General features: G+C 44.0%; 2 protein-coding genes across 6 annotated transcripts in view; one reads left to right on the forward strand and one right to left on the reverse strand.

Annotated features, from left to right (window-relative positions):
* Window positions 1-2,809: 2,809 nt before the first annotated feature.
* Window positions 2,810-7,693, forward strand: LOC110500677 (Y-box-binding protein 2-A). Of its 2 annotated transcripts, none has more exons than XM_021578173.3 (9): window positions 2,810-3,147; window positions 4,415-4,478; window positions 4,668-4,701; window positions 4,917-5,006; window positions 5,318-5,566; window positions 5,844-5,926; window positions 6,063-6,279; window positions 6,376-6,513; window positions 6,680-7,693. In XM_021578173.3, exons 1-9 carry the CDS (start codon window positions 3,069-3,071, stop codon window positions 6,713-6,715), a joined length of 990 nt encoding a protein of 329 aa, XP_021433848.3. In that variant the 5' UTR covers window positions 2,810-3,068; the 3' UTR covers window positions 6,716-7,693. The 2 variants fall into 2 exon arrangements, with proteins under 2 accessions (XP_021433848.3, XP_021433847.3); XM_021578172.3 differs by having other exon boundaries at window positions 2,821-3,147; window positions 4,917-5,018.
* Window positions 7,694-7,752: 59 nt separating this feature from the next.
* The window catches only part of LOC110500678 (solute carrier family 2, facilitated glucose transporter member 4), a 30,307-nt gene continuing 17,095 nt past the window's right edge, over window positions 7,753-20,964 (reverse strand). For 2 of the 4 annotated variants that reach the window (XM_090214773.1, XM_021578174.3), the window contains exons 3-11: window positions 16,550-16,710; window positions 14,309-14,433; window positions 13,960-14,075; window positions 13,512-13,674; window positions 13,082-13,269; window positions 11,445-11,549; window positions 10,922-11,023; window positions 9,486-9,689; window positions 7,753-9,322 (exon numbers count right to left, since the gene is read on the reverse strand). In XM_090214773.1, coding sequence (XP_090070899.1) covers window positions 9,098-9,322; window positions 9,486-9,689; window positions 10,922-11,023; window positions 11,445-11,549; window positions 13,082-13,269; window positions 13,512-13,674; window positions 13,960-14,075; window positions 14,309-14,433; window positions 16,550-16,596 — 1,275 coding nt within the window. In that variant the 5' untranslated portion in view covers window positions 16,597-16,710 and the 3' untranslated portion in view covers window positions 7,753-9,097. The remainder of the gene's footprint in view (window positions 9,323-9,485; window positions 9,690-10,921; window positions 11,024-11,444; window positions 11,550-13,081; window positions 13,270-13,511; window positions 13,675-13,959; window positions 14,076-14,308; window positions 14,434-16,549; window positions 16,711-20,964) is intronic. The other 2 variants (XR_016490361.1, XM_090214774.1) reach the window with 2 other exon arrangements.

A 20,964-nucleotide genomic window follows, 5' to 3' on the forward strand; every position in this document is an offset into this window, starting at 1 on the left:
ACAACACCGGCACTGATATCCTTATCTCACAGCTCCAGTGTTCTGTAAACACCAGGAAGTTACACACGATACAATAACACAAACGTTCCCTGTCCTTGGTCCTTTTACCTTCAGCAGGCTGACGCCAATATTATCAACCGATATGAACGTTGAGTCTAACATTCGAGTCTATGAGCCCCAGTTTAACACAAACATACACTGGCAGAATCATGTGTTTACCATCCGCGTCCTTCCGTTTGACGTCAATACTATGCATAATACTACTATGCATATGCAATTGAACGTAAACGCGACACATAAAACAATAACGCACACTTGGATACTGACCGAAGCCTCAATAGAGAATGAACCCTTACCCTTCACATTTTTTTACGTTCAAGGCAATATTATACTATAGTAAAATGTTCAACCTTTTTTGTAAGTAGATTTAGGTTTTAGGGGGTTCTGGTTTTAATGCTGAATATATGTTGCTGATGTAGCCCAGGCCTAATAACAGCGTCTTATTATTGGTAAAAGACTTTGCACTTTGTGAGAGGCTACCTATGGTGGTATTGCCCCCAATGGTGGCATTGACATGGTGGCAGTCACAGTCAGTGTCCAGTGGATGGCCCCAAAGAACTTGGCAGGTCCCCGCTGTGTTAAATTTATCCCAGTGAAACATGAATCCCATGTCCTACAGTACCAGTCAACGGTTTTAGAACACCTACTCGTTCAAGGGTTTTTCTTTATTTGGACCATTTTCTACATTGTAGAATAATAGTGAAGACATCAAAACTATGAAATAACACATATGGAATCATGTAGTAACAAAAAAAGTGTTAATAAAATCTAAATATATTTTATATTTGAGATTCTTCAAAGTAGCCACCCTTTGCCTTGATGACAGCTTTGCACACTCTTGGCATTCTCTCAACCAGCTTCATGAGGTAGTCACCTGGAATGCATTTCAATTAACAGGTGTGCCTTGTTAAAAGTACATTTGTGGAGTTTCTTTCGTTCTTAATGCGTTAGAGCCAATTGTGACAAGGTAGGGGTGGTATACAGAAGATAGCCCTACTTGGTAAAAGACCAAGTCCAAATTATGGCAAGAACAGCTCAAACAAGCAAAGAGCAACGACAGTCCATCATTACTTCAAAACATGATGGTCAGTCAATTCGGAAGATGTCAAGAACTTTGAAAGTTTCTTCAAGTGCAGTCGCAAAAAACATCATGCACTATGATGAAACTGGCTCTCATGAGGACCATCACAGGAAAGGAAGACCCAGAGTTACCTCTGTTGCAGAGGATCAGTTCATTAGTTACCAACCTCATAAATTGCATCCCAAATAAATGCGTCACAGAGTTCAAGTATCAGACACATCTCAATATCAACTGTTCAGAGGAGACTTTGTGAATCAGGCCTTCATGGTCAAATTGCTGCAAGAAACAACTAATAAAGAACACCAATAAGAAGAAGTGACTTGCTTGGGCCAAGAAACACAAGCAATGACAGGTTGAAATCTGTCCAAATATGCTATTTTTGGTTCCAACCGCCGTGTCTTGTGAGACACAGAGTAGGTGCACGGATGATCTCAGCATGTGTGGTTCCCACTGTGAAGCATGGAGGAGGAGGTGTGATGGTGCTTTGCTGGTGACACTGTCAGTGATTTATTTTAATTCAAGGCACACTTAACCAGCATGGCTACCACAGCATTCTGCAGCAATACGCCATCCCATCTGGTTTGCGCTTAGTGGGACTATCATTTGTTTTTCAACAGGACAATGATCCAACACACCTCCAGGCTTTGTAAGGGCTATTTGACCAAGAAGGAGAGTGATGCAGTGCTGCATCAGATGACCTGGCCTCCACAGTCACCAAACCTCAACCCAATTGAGATGGTTTGGAATAGTTGGACCCCAGAGTGAAGAAAAAGCAGCCAACAAGTGCTCAGCATATGTGGGAACTCCCTCAAGACTGTTGGAAAAGCATTCCAGGTGAAGCTGGTTGAGAGAATGCCAATAGTATGCAAAGCTGTCATCAAAGCAAAGGGTGGCTACTTTGAAGAATCTAAAATATATTTTGATTTGTTTCACACTTTTTTGGTTACTACATGATACCATGTATGTTATTTCATAGTTTTGATGTCTTCACTATTATTCTACAATGTAGAACATAGTACAAATAAAGAAAAACATTTGAATGAGTAGGTGTGTACAAACATTTGACTGGCACTGTATGTATGGAGGGCCAAAGGGCCAGGTGGAGGCTCTGAGGTCAAATGGAGGAATGGGGAGGATTGGGACTGGTGGATGAGTCAGGGCATGGGCCTGAGAAAAGACGAGGGGCTGGGGCCTTTTGATCACCATGTCTGCCTGGGGTGTTTGTGCTGACTGATTTGGCACGGGACCAACTGTTTAATTTATATCTGACGGCAGCACGAGCTGTAATATCCAAAACAGAGAGACAGTTTGTGTAGTAGCCTAAGGCCTGTAGCAACAGACTGGACAAGTAGGGCTATTTAGCCTACATTATTGACTAACCAAGCAAACTAAGCCTAAGTATGCCTTAGGCTAGAGCCTATTTTGTGCGTTATTGTTGTATTATTATTATTATTATTAAATATATATAATGCGTTCATTGCTCATGCTATAGAAGAAGGGCACACCAAGAAGATATAGACTATATCATATATGATAGATAGGCCATCTGAATTCCACTTTGCGTTTTAAACACACATGGTTTCCTATGCTATGTGCATTCAAAATCATTTGTACATCCTATATATAGGCCATGCCCGCTCGTTCACAGTCCTGAGAGGTTGCATGCATAACAACACCTCATTCAGTCAATCACCGGTCTACCTACCTGCTTTCACTTTCAAACTTGTCATTATTCGCAGCCTTGGCCCTTCCAATTGCCTTCCTTGCACAGCCTATGAGATTGCTGGATTGGCTATTACGATGCCAATGAGGGCGCGGTTAATATCAGGAATCCCGGGAGGTTGTCTGGATAAAAAGTTTGCGGTGGTGATCTGAGCTAAGTTAAGACAAGAGGGGGACATTGTTGTGAATCTGTATCCGTGCGAGTATGACCGACGCAGAAGAGCAGAGCGCCCCATCGTCGGCACCAGTGGAAGAACCGCCACAGCTGGAGAGAAAAATTATAGGTAGAGAAAGTATTATTACTAGTGGCGAAGAGTCCTTCCTTGACAAACGTTTGAATACTTCGTTAGTGTTGTATGTGTGGATTTATCAAGGCAGCAACATTGGCCAGGTGTTTCAAATCAATGCTTAAAAGATGTCAGCTGGCTACAAATTGGTTAGATAAAGTGCGTAGGCTACGTCTTCATTGTTTTGTCAGTTTGTAGGTCTTGGATGATGTTAATCAATTGGAGTAGCCCACCTTGCACACCCAGGTCAAATTATGCTGAACCTAAGCAGTTTTTGGATTGTATCATTTCTCGAGTTCCACGTCCGTATTTTACGCACTGACTTGGGGTTTAAACAATTTCATATAATTGGTTTAAAAATCGACTTTAAGACTATGACAGCAATGTTGATACATATTATTTAAGAAGCGCAGACGAAATACTTGTTTTCAAATGACCCGTCGCTGGTTTGTGCGGTTGGTATTATGTGCCAACCTGTATACGCACTCGGTTTTATTAATTAAAACAAATGTAGTTATCGACGTGGTTGAATGTAGGCTAAAGCTGTCAAAATAATACTCTAACTTCACTTTATCAGATGTTACGTTTTCCAAGGCGGAGGGAATTCGTTCACAGGTGTAGGTCATTGATTGAAGTCTGATTTTCCCAGCTGACAGTCCTTCGGCTCAAAATAATCACTTATCCGTACTTATTTGCCACGTTCTGGCTTTCATAAAATGTCTTCAGCAATGCATTGCGCAGTAGTGCAAATTATTTGACTGAAGTTGCAATTCAACATTCCAATAGCGGTGGAAATTACCTTTTTAGTTGCAACTACTGGGCGTATTCATGTATTGCACTAACCACGATGTCGAAACTTTAACTGTTTTCACAGGAAGCACTAGTCCCACTTGCCCTAGTCCGTGGGTTCTAGTCAAGTATTGTTAATGATTGACGCGAATGCCATATCCTGCAGCCTAGCTTGAAGTACTTTGGTTGATAAAAGAAGTTGCGATAAGGGAGAACATTTTAGACATTATGGTAGTGTATTTTCCAGTTAAGTCTTCAGATGCTATTCATTCCTGGCTAAGTGACTTAAAGGTTTGACTTGAATTTGATATTTGTGAATAGTATTTATCCTAAAATCTGAGGGCCTTTTTACTGACAACTGTTTTCTATGGTGGTTTTACTTTTCGCGTGTGTACAGGGCTCATCTATAAAATACCTCTTGAGCCCAGCATGAATCCATAATAAAATAATGGTAAAAAAAACGTTGTTTTTGCAGCCTCTGCAGTCCAAGGCACGGTGAAATGGTTCAACGTGCGCAATGGCTATGGCTTTATCAACAGGTACCATGTCATGTGCTAGAAGGTGCCCCTGAATCATTTATTTTGTGTGATGTGCAAGTAAAATGTACACTAATGGGCATTACTTTTGTTACAATGCATACGCCTTGTAGTACAGCTATCTGACACTTTAACATGGATATGGTTTGTCATGGATGGGAGATGTCATTACTGATATTTTTTCCCCCTCAGAAACGACACCAAAGAAGATGTCTTTGTTCATCAGGTAAGCCCAGAAAGATTAAGTCCATGTCAGGAAGAACACCTGCTGCTTAATACCACTGGGTCACATTCATTAATGCGCACTGTTCTACAATTGAAAAGGAGGGTTTCCTATTGGACCAGTTCAGGTAGTCCCTTACTGTTTCAGTCTGCTTTCTTCTGTTTGGAGCCTAGTGAATACAACCCTGTATCAAATCACCCAATCCATCTGCTGTTTAGACTGCCATCAAGAACAACAACCCCAGGAAGTTCCTTCGCAGTGTTGGAGATGGGGAGGTGGTGGAGTTTGATGTGGTCGAGGCCGCCAAGGTAGGTAAACCTGTAAGGATGGCTTTCATTTTATATCACCCATAATTAACAAGCCTTAAAGAGTTATCACAATTCAAATTGTGGCAGACCTTTTCATGCTTCTGACTTAGTTGTAAGCTATGTTCAGTTTTATGCCATAAGGTGTGCAGCTTTCTACATTTGGAGAAATGTCAAATGAATGGGAAATATTGATTGTGTGAACTATCCCTTCAATTTCAATGTCACTAAAACTGTTTGAATTGCACATTGAGAATTCAATAACATTTTCATTGTCTTAAATGTCTCTCCAACAAGCTCTTTCCCTCTCTCAGGGTTCTGAGGCAGCCAACGTGACCGGGCCTAGCGGGGTTCCTGTGAAAGGCAGCCGCTATGCGCCCAACAAACGTCGCTTCCGCCGCCGCCGCACCTCCCCTCGCAGCCCTCAGCCCGATGATAAGGGTGACGGCACCTCTGTCCCCACCTCGGAAGGCGAAGGGGAGAATGGCAGAGGGGAGAATGGTGGTGAACGACCTGCACCGCGACGACGCAGGCCCCGCAGACCCAGACGGGAAGGACGAGAGGTGAGGAGTAGATGGATGGAAAAGGTGCATCCCAACAGTTTAAAGTTCCTTTCCCTCCATGTTGACTTATTTGAAGAGAAAAACAGATGGTTAAAGTAATATGGTCAATGGAACTTACTACCAGCAACTTCCTTCCACTTTAATTTACTAGGAATATTCTAGTTTAAATGTCTGCAAATGGAGGGATGGGGTTGAGGAAGGTTGAACCTCATCCTGTGGATATCTGTTGTGTAATCAGTTCTCTCCTTTAATGCTGTGTTGTCTGTTCTCTCCCCAGGGCGAGTCAGGGGAACAGGAGGGAGCAGTGGAAGGCGACCAGCAGAGGCCACCACCGCGCAGGTTCAGGCCCCAGTACCGCAGGTGAGACTTGTGACATGGCATCTTTTTGCTGGCAGATTTATTTGGGATAGGATCTTAATGTCAATGGATCTTTTTGAGCCCATAGGCCTATTTGACTCCACATTTGACTTTGTCCCACGCCACCTGACCTTCTCAGGCCATTCCGTCCTCGCCCACCCCCTGGGGAGGGTAAGCAGGATGGCAGCGCCCCCACCGAGAGGCAGGAAGGCCAGTTAGCGGACGGCCAGAAAGAGGTGGAGGCCCAGGAGGCCCAGCAGACAAACGGGAAGCAGGCCAATGAAGACGGCCAGAAACCCCGCCGACAGTTCAGCCGCCGCAGGCAGAGGAACTCTGAGTCTAACACAGTCTCTAAAGTGAGCCACTCAGTGCTGCCTATAATGTTGTGCCGGAAATTTCTCCCCCTGTACAACATGTTACGTGACAAAGTTTCCCCTCTGTTCATATCTTAGGATGGGACAGAGAAGCCAGCCTTGGGGCCTAGCACCACCGCTCAGACCTCCAAGCCAGCTGACGTCAAGGCCTCCCCCAAGTCTTCCCCTAAAGGCTCCCCCAAGTCCTCCCCCAAAACCATCCACAAATCACCAGAGGTACGAGGCACCCCAAAGTCTTCTCAGTACTTCTATTTCTACTGTTTTCTTCTGGTCATAACTTGGCTGTTGAAGTCTTACTGTAGATTATTCATATATGTAGTTTCATTTTAATATAGATTCTTTGGGTAATTATGGCAATTAAGTCTTAAATCTTCCTTTCCAGGCACCTGCCACGACAGTTCCCGTGGCGGCAGAATGACGCCTCTGAGCAGATGGTGTCACGTGACCCCAGGCAAGCGGTGGGACTCCACGCTAAACTGATGCAACCTTTCGGTGGTTGGTTGGAGGAGGGGTTTGGGTTACGCCTATTGCACTACTACATTGCACTACAAAACCGCATCGTAGGCCATATTGTAGCTGATGTCACTAGTATGTGACCATTTAGTTCCTTAAGTAATTAGTTATTTTTCTACATGGGTTTTTAGAGGAATTACATAAGTCTTTTGATGGGATGGAAAGCACCAGGTGGATTTAGCTTTTCCTGTTTCCTTTATAATTTTGGGACATTCTGGCATTCAATGAAAGCCCACCTATATTACAGGTGTAATTCGGTTGCCAATTGAAGACTCAAATCCTGTGGGACCCACTGCTTGTTTGAGGTTGGAAGTTTTAAGTTGTGGCATTATTTTGTGTTCAGTTTTTGTTTTAATGTCGGGCTCTCTCCTCTTGGCATCCTGTTGGTCTCGCTCTGTAGGTCCTATGGACCGTTAGACGCAGTCCCCCATCTAACAGGACATACCCACCTGACTTGTCTACACACTGCGTATGGGAGAAGGGGAGGAGAGGAAGGGATATAGTGGGTTGTCTGTGTTTACAATTGAGAAAATACTCATTTTTAGAAGAAAGTGTGAACCTGCTTGGATGCCCATTTAAACCACAAAACCCACAACAACTTCTTTAATTGACTGAGAATGGGCACAAGCATTAGAGTGGCTCCAGCCTCTATTTAAGTTTGATAACATGAAAGCAAAGCAGGTGTGAGTGTAGTGGTAGTCTGGGACCTGACCCCCACCCCAGATTCTAAAACATGCTGCTGCCCCCCCCCTCATAAAGGCATGAGGCTGGTTTAAATAAATATTGTAATTGTAATTTTTTGGTTTTGTATGTGCTTGTTTGGAGGGGATTATGTGCAATGTCAGTATCAGAATGTCTATAAAAATCATGTTTGCAAAGACTACAATGCATTTCTTTGTACTGAGTAATGTGACCATACAATGTAAAATGTCTTGAATCACATTTAGTGGGATGAAACTGAAGTTGGTCATTTAATTTCTTCAACTCAAGCTCCAATAACAACATTTCATCTAAACTATAACATGACTTAAGTTGCAGTATATTTAATATATGCGTTTTGACACTTCTTGGGATGGTAAGATATGAAATGACTTGCTGAAATGTCGGGTCCTCAACATGCCCATGTTTGTCAAATGGGGACAATTGTCACATGAACCACATCGCAACACTGCATGTTTTTTTTCACACTACATAAGCCACAGGTCCTCCCAGTACAAATCTTCATGAAGACGGTCGCTCAACAGTACATAATAAATCGCTAACAGCACATGCGTCACAGTTTAGGGGCAGATTGCTGCTACGGTATCAGAGCCCTGTTGCCATAACTATGTAGGACTACGTTTGGAAACCAGTAGAATGAATACTAGTAGTGCTCACTTGGGGCCCTGTCCCATTCAAACAGAAGAGATACTCCTATATGGGAGTGGGTGAAGTTTGAGTATTTTGTAGACCCTTGTACTGTTAAGCAAACCAGCACACTGTATAAATACAGGATTTCCTCTGTAAAAGGAGTCTCTATAGGCTGTACATTGAGTCGCATGTTAAAACGGTCCACTATTTTGTGTAATCAAGTTTAGGGACACGGAAGTGGGTTGCGAGTGGTTAGCCTACTATGAGACTTGTAACTTTTATCAGAAAATACCTCAGTCAATGCCACACGCCATAGCTTTGTAAAAAGGTAATGTTTTTTCTAATTTCACCCAGATTCTCACCATCTCTGAACATCTATTTGTAGATAAAGTGCAGAAATACCAGTTTCTCCAAGTCTCTTTCCCTCAAACATCTGTGCAGTCTCTCAGAATAAAATCACCCCCATCTGTACATGTACACTGGGGGCGGGGTAAATGCCTCAAGGTTCAGAAACATTCTCGTTCCTGATCACCCATTATGGGTTGTTCTGGTAATAATCTCCCACCCCACTGACCCTTCACCCTTTCTGGCGTCTATTCAGTTGGTGCAATGCTTAGTAATGTTGTGTAACCTTTTCCTTGACTCAATTCCTGCAACCCCCGATTCTGCCAATATTTTTCACTAGCGTAATTTCCCAGTGGCAGCTATTGCATCAACTATGGACCCCATCCCAAACAGATTCCACCTCCCTATCTCTCGACCCACATGCCAACGTATGTCTAGATGCAACTCGATAAATGGTGAAAGGATGTTTGGAATGAGGCCCAAGCCCACCCCCAGTACCATTTCTCTTCCTCTACCCCCTTCCCTTGCCCACCACCCCACAGTCTGTCTGGCCTCCTCTGCCCGCCTTCCCCAATTGCCCTATGGGATCCCTTCAGTTGAGGCTCCCCTCCTCCCCCAGGTAATCCAGCTCTGTGCTGTGTTTGCCCAGCTCCATGTCCAGGTCCATATCTATCATGGCGGGCGAGTGTTTGCTGAAGGTGTTGGAGATCTGGTCGAACGTCTTCCCCCGTGTTTCCGGCACCCGGAAGAAGGTGAAGATGAGGAAGAATAGCAGGAGCGCAGCGAAGATGAGGAAGACATATGGCCCACAAAGCTCCTGTGGAGTGGGAGAGGAGGGAATATGTTCACTGATGTATCTTAAGACATTCATTCACTCAACATTTCAACTCAGACACCATCCAATTGACTTCACTGATCAATATCCATTATATTACAATCCCAAAATTCCCCCAAAACACCATAGTGACCACTGTACTTACAGCAACATATTGGAAGCCAAAGCCGATAACGAAGTTGGCTGTCCAATTGGCGAATCCGGCCACGGCCATAGCAGCGGGCCTGGGGCCTTGGGAGAAGAGCTCAGCCACAAAGAACCAGGGGATGGGCCCGGGGCCCACCTCGAAGAAGGCCACGAAGCCAAATATGGCCAGCATGCTGATGTAGCTCATCCAGGGAACACTGTCCTGCCAAGGGAAAGGAGATGGTTTAGCCAGAGGTACATGGCTGGTGAGCGGAGGACTGATCATAAATGACTGGAATGGTATCAAACACAAGGAAATCATGTGTTTGATGTGTCAATACCATTCCATTCATTACATTCCAGCCATTACAATAAGCCAGTCCTCCCCAATTAAGGTGCCACCAGCTGCCTGTGGTACATGCATAGAAATAGTCATACCACCCATTATGGCCTCATTGACTTGAATAGGGGGCCCCTTCTATACTGAACAAAAATATAAATGCAACATGCAATAAATTCAAAGATTTTACTGAGTTACAGTTCATATAAGGAAAAAAAAGGTAGGAGCATGGATCAGAAAACCAGTCAGTATCTGGTATGACCACCGTTTATCACATGCAGTGCGACATCTCCGTTGCATAGAGTTGATCCGCTGTTGATTGGGGCCTGTGGAATGTTGTCCCACTCCTCTTCAATGGCTGTGTGAAGTTCCTGGGTATTGTCGGGAATTGGAACACGCTGTCGTACACGTCAATCCAGAGCATTCCAAACATGTTCAATGGGTGACGTCTGATGAGTAGGCAGGCCATGAAAGAACAGGGCCATTTTCAGCTTCCATGAATTGTGTACAGATCCTTGCGACATGGGGCCGTGCATTATCATGCTGAAACATGAGGTGATGGCGGCAGATGAATGGCATGACAATGGGCCTCAGGATCTCGTCGCATTCAAATTGCCATCGATAAAATTAGATTGTGTTTGTTGTCCGTAGCTTATGTCTGCCCATACCATAACCCCATCGCCATTGGGCACTCTGTTCACAACGTTGACATCAGCAAATCGCTTGCCCACGCAACACTACACGTGGTCTGAGGTTGTGAGGCCGGTTGACCGCACTGCCAAATTCTCTAAAATGACGTTGGAGGAGGCTGATGGTAGAGAAATGAACATTAATTTCAGTGAAAAAAGCTCTGGTGGCCATTCCTGCAGTCAGCATGCCAATTGCACGTTCCTTCAAAACATGACACCTGTGTCATTGTGTTGAAACAAAACTGCAAATTTTAGAGTGTTGTTGTTGTCCCCAGCACAAAGGCCAATACTTTACATGTTGCGTTTATATTTTTGTTCAGTGTAGTAATTTTATGTTTATGGATACATTATTCCAGTCCACCAAAGTTGCCATTATGATAATATGTTAATGGATTAATGAGCTTGTTGGTATCGTTTGGAACTGACCAATAGGGCGAGAGCCATTGTCATGACAATGGCGCAGCCGCACATTCCAGACAGGCCCAGCATGTGTAGTGTCCGGCGACCAGTCCTCTCAACCAGGAAGAGCTGTTGATTGGATAAGAACAAGGTGACAAACAGGTCAGTAACAACAGGTCCGTGTCATGCTCGCTCATTTCTAATTGAGGAAAAACTTTGCAGATGATATGGTCTGAATTTTCCAACTGGCGTTTGCCTAAGGAATTCTCCAATCTAAAAGACTGTATTTTATGTAGGAGCTTTCTACAGGATGGAAACACAAAAGCGATGGCTTAACTAGAGAAGTTTGCATTTTAAAATCAAAGATCAACCCTCAACCCAATCAATAACATTAAAAAAACTAATAATGACCTGGCAACCCAACTCTGGCCGATTTGGAGGGGAAAGTCTAGGTTGGGCCGACTCACTACGTTATCTTCTTTGTTCAGTGATAAAGGTGAAGAGTTAAACAGTAATGGAGGTGCCTGGTTACAGGACCTTGCAAGCGTACCGAGACCACGGTGAAGGCACAGTTGACCACACCGGCTCCTATAGTGGCGTAGACGGGGCTCTGGACCCCTGCCTTCTGGAAGATACTGGTGGAGTAGTAGAAGATCTGGACAGGAGAGAAATAGAAGACGGTTGGTCAAGGAACGTGGTCCAGCTTTCTGAGTAATACTGACCAAATATGTGCCGAAAGGCAATATGGTTTGTGTAACGGTGGAATTGTCCATTCTAACATTGATTCAAATTGTGAAAATGGCCAAAGAGGATTGACTGTGGAAGAGTTTGAACACACACACACACACACACACACACACACACACACACACACACACACACACACACACTTTCCCTTTGTTTTGCTTTATTTTGACAAACACAGCTTATCTGGAGTCTCAACACAGCAAGGCTACAGCAACACAGACAGACACACCCTGACACAAACTCAACCAGGTGTATAACACACATTGGGACATTTATTAATGAACCGTTTTACCATGTCTCAGAATAGTATAGACCAGAACATAATGCATAGAATATTGTAGAATAGAACTATGTCCTCTGACACGTACTGCTTGGCACATTCTTGTTTAGTTCAAATAAAACAAAAGAGTAAACACATACACAATCCATGTCTCAAGCCTTAAAACTCCTTCTTTAACCTGTCTCCTCCCCTTTATCTACACGGATTGAAGTGGATTCAACAGGCGACACCAAAAAGGGATCATAGCTTTCAACTGGAATCACCTGGTCAGTCTGTCATGGAAAGAGTAGGTGTTCCTAATGTTTTGTGTAGTCAGTTGAAAGCTATGATCCCTTTTTGGTGTCGCCTGTTGAATCCACTTCAATCCGTGTAGATAAAGGGGAGGAGACAGGTTAAAGGAGGATTTATAAGCCTTGAGACAATTGAGGCATTGATTGTGTATGTGTGCCATTCAGAGGGTGAGACTAAATATTTAAGTGCCGTTGAACGGAGTATGGTAGTATGTGCCAGGCGCACCAGTTTGAATATGCCAAGAACAACAACGCTGCTAGGTTTTTCACACTCAACAGTTTCCCATGTGTATCAAGAATGGTCCACCACCCAAAGGACATCCAGCCAACTTGACACAACCGTGGGAAGCATTTGAGTCAACATGGGCCAGCATCCCTGTGGAACGCTTCTGACACCTTGTAAAGTCCATGGCCCGACGAGTTGAGGCCGGTCTGAGGTGCAACTCAATATTAGGAAGGTGGTCCTAATGTTTGGTATACTCAGTGTATATGTTCGTATTAATAACATAACATATTGATAACATTTTTGGAGAAGAATCTGTCAACCCTATCTAGCTATGATAAGATATGAACTAAGTAACGGTGCATTGCAGCCCATGTTTAACTAGTGGCATGTTGTGAAGGCTTGTGGAGCCAGTCAGCTTTCTGTGTTGAAGGTAAACAGATGTAAACAGTAAGAAGGCCTGGTCTGTCTCTCCCAGAACCCCTAGTTGTCAGTCACCGTGGCAACAGGTGCCTGTGAGATGATGGGAACTATATGGAACTCAGCATTCAATCACCCAATCACACAATAAAGTCCTAGACACGGCTACAAAGATCCTTAGAAACACACACACTCTTCCCCACTCTCCTCCCTCCTCTGGTACTCACAGCGTTCACCCCGGACAGCTGTTGTGAGAGTTGCAGTAGGATGGCGATGATGATGGGCTGCCGGTACATGGGGGAGCGGAAGAGCTCTGCGATGGACACCTTCCTCTCCATGTCCATCCTCCTCTTCTCCTCCTTCATCTCTGCCAGCATATCCCCCACTTCCTGTCTCCCCGTCAGCCTCCTCAAGCCTAGGGGTGAGTGGGAATGAGAATCAGGCTGAGAATAGAACTTCAGATGGGTTTCAGAGTGTGTGTGTGGTGGGGGAGGCTGACTTGTTCTGGGGTTGCCCAGACTCCCTGTTATTCAAACCCTGCCCCTGTTCTGCTTGTGGTCCTCTCCGTTCATCCAGAAAGAAAAAGAGACAAAGAAAGGAGACAAGCAAAAGAGGCCATCAGAGTGTCCTGGTACATGGTCGTGATTGGATCCTCACCGCTCTTGGCGTGGTGCTCCTGGGAACGGATGATGTAGAGGAAGCGGGGGCTCTCGGGGCAAAAGGGCAGCAGCACCATCTGCAGGACAGTGGGCAGAACGGTCACACCCACCAGCACTGGCCACAACTCCTCACTGCCCAGCAAAGACTCCAGACCCAGGACCTAAGGAAAAGGTAGGAAGGGGGAGAAAGGGAGAGAGGAAAGGAAAGCAGAGAGAGAGAGAGAGAGAGTGAGAGGGAGGAAAGAGAGAGAGAGAGCGAAAGAGAGAGTGAAAGAGAGAGGGGAAGGAAGGAAGGAGAGAGAGAGAGAGAGAGAGAGAGAGAGAGAGAGGAGGAAGGAGAGAGAAGTTGACTACTTTAATACTTGTTCAGATAGATGTGTTGTGGAGAACAAACACCATTCTCTGGTCTGTAGAGAAAAAAATATTGTGTGGTCTGAGAGCTGTACCTGTGCCATGAGAATCCCTGTGACGATAGCCAGCTGGTGGAGCGTGCCCAATGCCCCTCGCAGACTGGTAGGGGCTATCTCACCCACATACATGGGCACCAGCCCCGATGCCAATCCTGGGAGAAAGAGAATGAGGCTCCGATTCAGAAACTGGTACGTCAAGGTGTGGAGAAAACCGAGCAGAGATAGTGGTTCCGATGAACTATTTCACTGGTCAGTACTGTTCATCTACAACCATAGAAAACAATATGGTCTGTCTACAACTGCACCACTGAAAAGCCATTCAAACAGCATTAAACCACATCAAAACACATTTCTGAGATAATCAATCTGCAGGATGAGTGCTGACCACAGTATGCACCGATGACAAATCGTCCCAGAATCATCATCTCGAAGGACCGGCTGATCTTGGCCATGCCCATCAAACCTCCTCCGATGAAGGCAAACAAGTTGTTAATGAGCATGGCTTTCCTCCTGTCAGAATAAAGAGAAATATATTAGTTATCATTGGTATAGTAGAAGTAAATATGATGTACATTTCAAGTTATTAGTTGTTGGTTTGCAGATATACAATTGATATTTGTGAGTAGTGTGTGTTCTGGCAGTTAGACAGTATAAGAATAGGTCTTCGACAATTCCACCATTTAGCCTCTTAATGGCAGATCACAAAACAGAGATAATGCCTCTGCTGATATATCCATGTTACAAAGTGTCATAGGAGAAAGTGTCACAGGCAGGGTTGGGGAGTACAAGTAAGGGATTACAAAAAACTGTATTCTGTTACATTACAAGCAAAAATATTGTAATCAGATTACAGATTCTTTTGAAAAACTAGATGATTACCTCAAGAATTACTTTTAGATTCAGAAAGGATGTTTGATACTTTTCTCAATGACATTCAAATCAGAATTGAAAAAAGGCACGAGTTTAAGTTTGTTCCACCTGAGCGAGTCTGACCACAAGTCAGAGACCACTATGATGACACAGCAAATGGGTTTGATGGATCGTGGGAAAAGAGCAGCAATAGGCTTTTGTAGGCTACAGTCCAAGCTAATTCTTCCAATGGTGCGACTGCTGTCGGCATCCAATGACTGTCCAACTTAAATAAACGCTTGGAGGTAAGGACGACAGCAGTGGTGTAGTCTACGGCGATACGGATATCACTTAGTATTGATATCTACATAGCACATTGATGTGAATCACACTGCTGCTCTCTCATTTAGCTATTTGCGATTTATGGATTGTGGTTGTTGTGGATGGCTGTTCGCAAATCTAAATGTATAGTTGATGGTTGAATTCAAGAAGTTTAAGCTGCCTATCAATCTTTGCTTTTGAAACCAGTGGACAGCCAGAAAAAATGTGTTCTTGCAACAGCTGCATAGTGCGGATCCCAGCCTATGGAATAAAAGTCTGGCTTCTATCACTCATGCTGATAAAAAAAATGGACACATGCTCAAACTTGCACACTTTTGATAGACTTAAAGGGGCAATCTGTAATTTTGCCCACCATGAGAAACTTAAGTCTAGGGGGAAAGACCGGCTCCGGCTTTCTTACTCCCACTCTACTCGGGATCTCCTTTCAATCACAGAGGGCTCTGGGTCTGTGTCCAGATAACATCTTGGCTTGGGTTACAATAAGAAACTGAGTTGAGCCACTGCCTAATAACACAACCATGCCCAGTAACACTTTCTCCCACTATCCATAGGGAACCATGTTGGATCTGACTGACAGTCACTCCCACTGTTTTTCCTATATATTTCTCACTGCATTGTTGGGAAGGGCCCATAAGTAAGCATTTCATTGTTAGTCTACAAAGCATGTGACAAGTTTGATTTGCTAACACTATCCATAGGAAACCACGTTGGATCTAACTGACTGACACTATCTATGGGGAACCATGTTGGATCTAACTGACTGACACTTTCCATAGGGAACCACATTGGATCTAACTGACTGACACTATCTATGGCGAACCATGTTTGATCTAACTGACTGCCACTATCTATGGCGAACCATGTTTGATCTAACCAACTGCCACTATCTATGGAGAACCATTTTGGATCTAACTGACTGACACTATCTATACGGAACCAGCTTGGTTTAACTAGGCAAGTCAGTTAAGAACAAATTCTTATTTACAATGACGGCCTACACCAGCCAAACCCAGATGACACTGGGCCAATTGTGCACTGCCCTATATGACTCCCAATCACAGCCGGTTACGATACAGCCTGGATTTGAACCAGGGTGTCTGTAATAATGCCTCAAGCACTGAGATGCAGAGCCTTAGACCGCTGTGACACTCAGGAGTGCTGACAACTATGCATTACGTGGGTGTATCAGTGTGTAGGTCTATGTGTGTACATACTAGCCCTAAGTCTGTGAGAAAGTGAATACATCTGTCTATGCAAAATAAACATCTACATCTATGCCAAATAAAAAACACGTGCTATGATATTTACAAGTGTGTGTGTGTGTGTGCTTGTGTGTGTGTGCGCTTGTACTTGTGTGCATATGTGCATTCTGTGGGTGAGTGTGTGTCTGTGTGTCCGCTCCCGCATGCATACATGTGTGTATCATCTCTCTTACCTCCCCAGCCACTCTGAGATGACGCCCACACAGAAGGAGGAGATCATACCGCCTATAGAGAAGATGGCTACGGACAGGGACCAGAGGGTTGTGAGGGTACTGCTGGGGATGGGCTCTCCATACCGATGCACCCATGTAGCGTTGTAGTCCGCTTCAATGATCTGGACAGGCAGGAGAAGAGATATGAGACATTTGATAGAGCTAATATTTTTCCTTAGGAAGACTATAGTCTAGTCCCAGGTCGGTTTGTGCTGTCCCAGCATGACAGTGATCATAGGAGTTGGTAAGACACAAACTGATCTGGGACCAAGTTAGGAAGACAACAATGTTGTCAAGATAACAAAGATAACATTTCTTTAGTTGGTTGGAGCGTTGTGCTTCCTTACAACACCAGAGTTGTTGGTTTGATTCCTGCATTTTGGGCTCCCGAGTGGCGCAGCGGTCTAAGGCATTGCATGTCAATGCAAGAGGTGTCACTACAGTCCCTGGATCAAATACAGGCTGAATCACATCTGGCTGTGATTGGGAGTCCCATAAACCGGCACAGCATCGTTGGGGTTTGGCGGAGGTAGGCCGACATTGTAAATAAGAATTTGTTCTTAACTGACATGCCTAGTTGCATTTTTTAAAATAATTTCAGAGTGGATAATATTTGGTTGAGACGTTGATCAATGAAATTACAACCTACATTCCATTGTGTTTCATCGAACAGCGGAACCAAATGACCTGGATTGCAGTTTGCGATTCTGTGTAGGTTATTACAGCCATTGTGAAGATCTCCACAGACCTGCGACAACCTATGCATGCTATCTTGAACATGCACGATTTACTGTATTACAAAAGTAATACTGAACTGTGTTTGGTTGACAAGGCAACCAAATATTAACATTTAAAGGAGATGTATCTATTGCATGGATAGTTGCATCAGAGCAACTGGCTTAATCCCATCCTTGAACATATATTTTTGGTTGAGTTGGAGACGTATATCCAACTTATAATTAGTTAATTTATTTCAAAAGTGATACTGAATTGTGTTTGGTTGCCAACACAACCAAATATTAACATTTGAAGGAGCTGTATCTTCTGCTTGGATAGTTCCTTCTGTACCACTGACTTAGTCTGGCTTTAATTTCAGTTTGTCTACAAATTAATCATTGATATGTTGGATTCAGGTATCCATCTCAACTAAATCAATTCCAACTGTAAATAAAGTTTGATCCTATTATTTTTTGTGATATCCAATTGGTAGTTACAGTTTTGTCCCATCGCTGCAACTCCCATACGGACTTGGGAGAGGCGAAGGTTGAGAGCCATGCGTCCTCCAAAACACAACCCTGCCAAGCTTCATGACACACTGCTCACTTAACCCTGAAGCCAGCTGCACCAATGTGTCAGAGGAAACACTGTACAACTGGCAACCGAGTCAGCGTGCATGCGCCTAGCCCACCACAAGGAGTCACGATGAGACAAGGACATCCCTGCCGGCCAAACCCTAGCCTAACCCAGATGACGCTGGGCCAATTGTACACCGTCTCACAGTCACGGCTGGCTGCGACACAGCCTGGGATTGAACCCGGGTCTGTATTGAAGCCCCTAGCACTGCAATGCCTTAGACCGCTGCACCACTCAGGAGGCCCTTAGTCCAATTCCTGAGATAGATACCTGAATCCAACATATTAATGATTAATTTGTAGACAAACTGGAATTAAAGCCAGACTAAGTCAGTGGTACAGAAGGAACTATCCAAGCAGAAGATACAGCTCCTTTAAATGTTGATATTTGGTTGTGTTGACAACCAAACGCAATTTAATGTAACAAAATATCATAACATTTGACATTTCAACCAAAGCTTGAAACCCTAGTCCTATTTAGGCTTTAAGCTGCTTCTTTTATGATAATGGTTGTAACGTTGAAGATCTGATGTTGTTTTAAAGGTACAAATTCAACATATTGTATACAAGGTTAAAAATATGTACGTAGACATTTTGTTACTATGATGACATAATCCTGTGGTTAAAATTTTACCCTCAAAACAAGTTGATTACTTTTTTACAAATCCAATGTATTTTCTACATAGATTCCACGTCACAATACATTGACAAATTACGTTGAAACAATGTTAATTCAATCATTTTGTGCCCAGTGGGATGGCATGGGCCACATATACTGAATCTAGGTAGTAAGTGTATGTGAGGCCTCACAAAGTGTTACTTGTTCCTTGAGATAAATACTTTGGTAATAGAACAGAGAGAGATATGCTTTGTGTGAATACTAGGACAAACTGTTCTGTGCAGGCCAGCTATAACCACAACCCAAAACTCTGTGCCTCTTGCCTGCCAATATGACTAACTTCCTACTCATTAATCCCTTACCTAGGCAGGTAGCCTAGCAGTTAAGAGTGTTGGGCCAGTAACCCCCAAAAAATATCTTGGTGTGCCCTTGAACAAGACACTTAACCATAATTGCTCCTGTAAGTCACTCTGGATAAGAGAGTCTGCTAAGTGACTAAACTGTAATTTAACACAAATAGATGTCAGTTCAGTCTAAAGGTTGTTTTGGGCCTGAGGGTTTCGCCTGGTAAATACAGTAGATGGCACAGGGGTCAAGGTTTTGACACTCTGAGTTAAGAGTGTCAAGGGACCGGGACTCATGACCAGAGGAGCCACGTCGGTTGTAAGGCCCCTCTAAAACACAACTCACTAACTCTAAGTAAGTTCCTCTGTCTAACTCACTCACTGGCTGTATCTAAATACAGGTACTAACACTTGAATGATACTGCTGTATACCCACAATGCAATATATGCAGCATGAAACAATGCTACATTTGATATAATGTGCTCTCTCCAATTCTCGGGCCGACTCTTTTCTCTGTATACATCAATGATGTTGCTCTTGCTGCGGGCGATTCCCTGATCCACCTCTACGCAGACGACACCATTCTATATACTTTCTGCCCGTCATTGGACACTGTGCTATCTAACCTCCAAACAAGCTTCAATGCCATACAACACTCCTTCCGTGGCCTCCGACTGCTCTTAAACGCTAGCAAAACCAAATGCATGCTTTTCAACCGATCGCTGCCTGCACCCGCATGCCCGCCTAGCATCACCACCCTGGATGGTTCCGACCTAGAATATGTGGACATCTATAAGTACCTAGGTGTCAGGCTAGACTGCAAACTCTCCTTCCAGACTCATATCAAACATCTCCAATCGAAAATCAAATCAAGAGTCGGCTTTCTATTCCGCAACAAAGCCTCCTTCACTCACGCCGCCAAGCTTACCCTAGTAAAACTGACTATCCTACCGATCCTCGACTTCGGCGACGTCATCTACAAAATGGCTTCCAACACTCTACTCAGCAAACTGGATGCAGTCTATCACAGTGCCATCCGTTTTGTCACTAAAGCACCTTATACCACCCACCACTGCGACTTGTATGCTCTAGTCGGCTGGCCCTCGCTACATATTCGTCGCCAGACCCACTGGCTCCAGGTCATCTACAAGTCCATGCTAGGTAAAGCTCCGCCTTATCTCAGCTCACTGGTCACGATGGCAACACCCATCCGTAGCACGCGCTCCAGCAGGTGTATCTCACTGATCATCCCTAAAGCCAACACCTCATTTGGCCGCCTTTCGTTCCAGTACTCTGCTGCCTGTGACTGGAACGAATTGCAAAAATCGCTGAAGTTGGAGACTTTTATCTCCCTCACCAAATTCAAACATCAGCTATCTGAGCAGCTAACCGATCGCTGCAGCTGTACATAGTCTATTGGTAAATAGCCCACCCATTTTCACCTACCTCATCCCCATACTGTTTTTATTTATTTACTTTTCTGCTCTTTTGCACACCAATATCTCTACCTGTACATGACCATCTGATCATTCATCACTCCAGTGTTAATCTGCAAAATTGTAATTATTCGCCTACCTCCTCATGCCTTTTGCACACATTGTTTATAGACTCCCCCTTTGTTTTCTACTGTGTTATTGACTTGTTAATTGTTTACTCCATGTGTAACTCTGTGTTGTCTGCTCATACTGCTATGCTTTATCTTGGCCAGGTCGCAGTTGCAAATGAGAACTTGTTCTCAACTAGCCTACCTGGTTAAATAAAGGTGAAAAAAAAAAAAAAAAAAAAAAAAAAAACATTGACTGACCAGGTGAATCCAGGTGAAAGCTATGATCCCTTATTGATGTAATTTGTTAAATCCACTTCAATCAGTGTAGATGAAGGGATGGAAACAGGTTTAAGAAGGATTTTTAAGCCTTGAGACAATTGAGACATGGATTGTGTATGTGTGCAATTCAGAGGGTGAATGGGCAAGACTAAAGATTTTGGGGTATGGTAGTAGGTGCCAGGCGCACCGGTTTGTGTCAAGAACTGCAACACTGCTGGGTTTTTCACGCTCAACG

The sequence above is a fragment of the Oncorhynchus mykiss genome, chromosome 21 (genome assembly GCF_057628025.1).
Source record: "Oncorhynchus mykiss isolate SJ-2025 chromosome 21, ASM5762802v1, whole genome shotgun sequence".
Classification (NCBI taxonomy): domain Eukaryota; kingdom Metazoa; phylum Chordata; class Actinopteri; order Salmoniformes; family Salmonidae; genus Oncorhynchus; species Oncorhynchus mykiss.

Bases quoted from the DNA above. Each gene is read 5' to 3' on its own strand.
- LOC110500677 (XM_021578172.3), top strand. From the start codon at position 3,069: ATGACCGACGCAGAAGAGCAGAGCGCCCCATCGTCGGCACCAGTGGAA. The intron at 4,702-4,916 runs GTAAGCCCAGAA...TCTGCTGTTTAG, and splicing joins AAGATGTCTTTGTTCATCAG to ACTGCCATCAAGAACAACAA. The intron at 6,514-6,679 runs GTACGAGGCACC...CTTCCTTTCCAG, and splicing joins CCATCCACAAATCACCAGAG to GCACCTGCCACGACAGTTCC.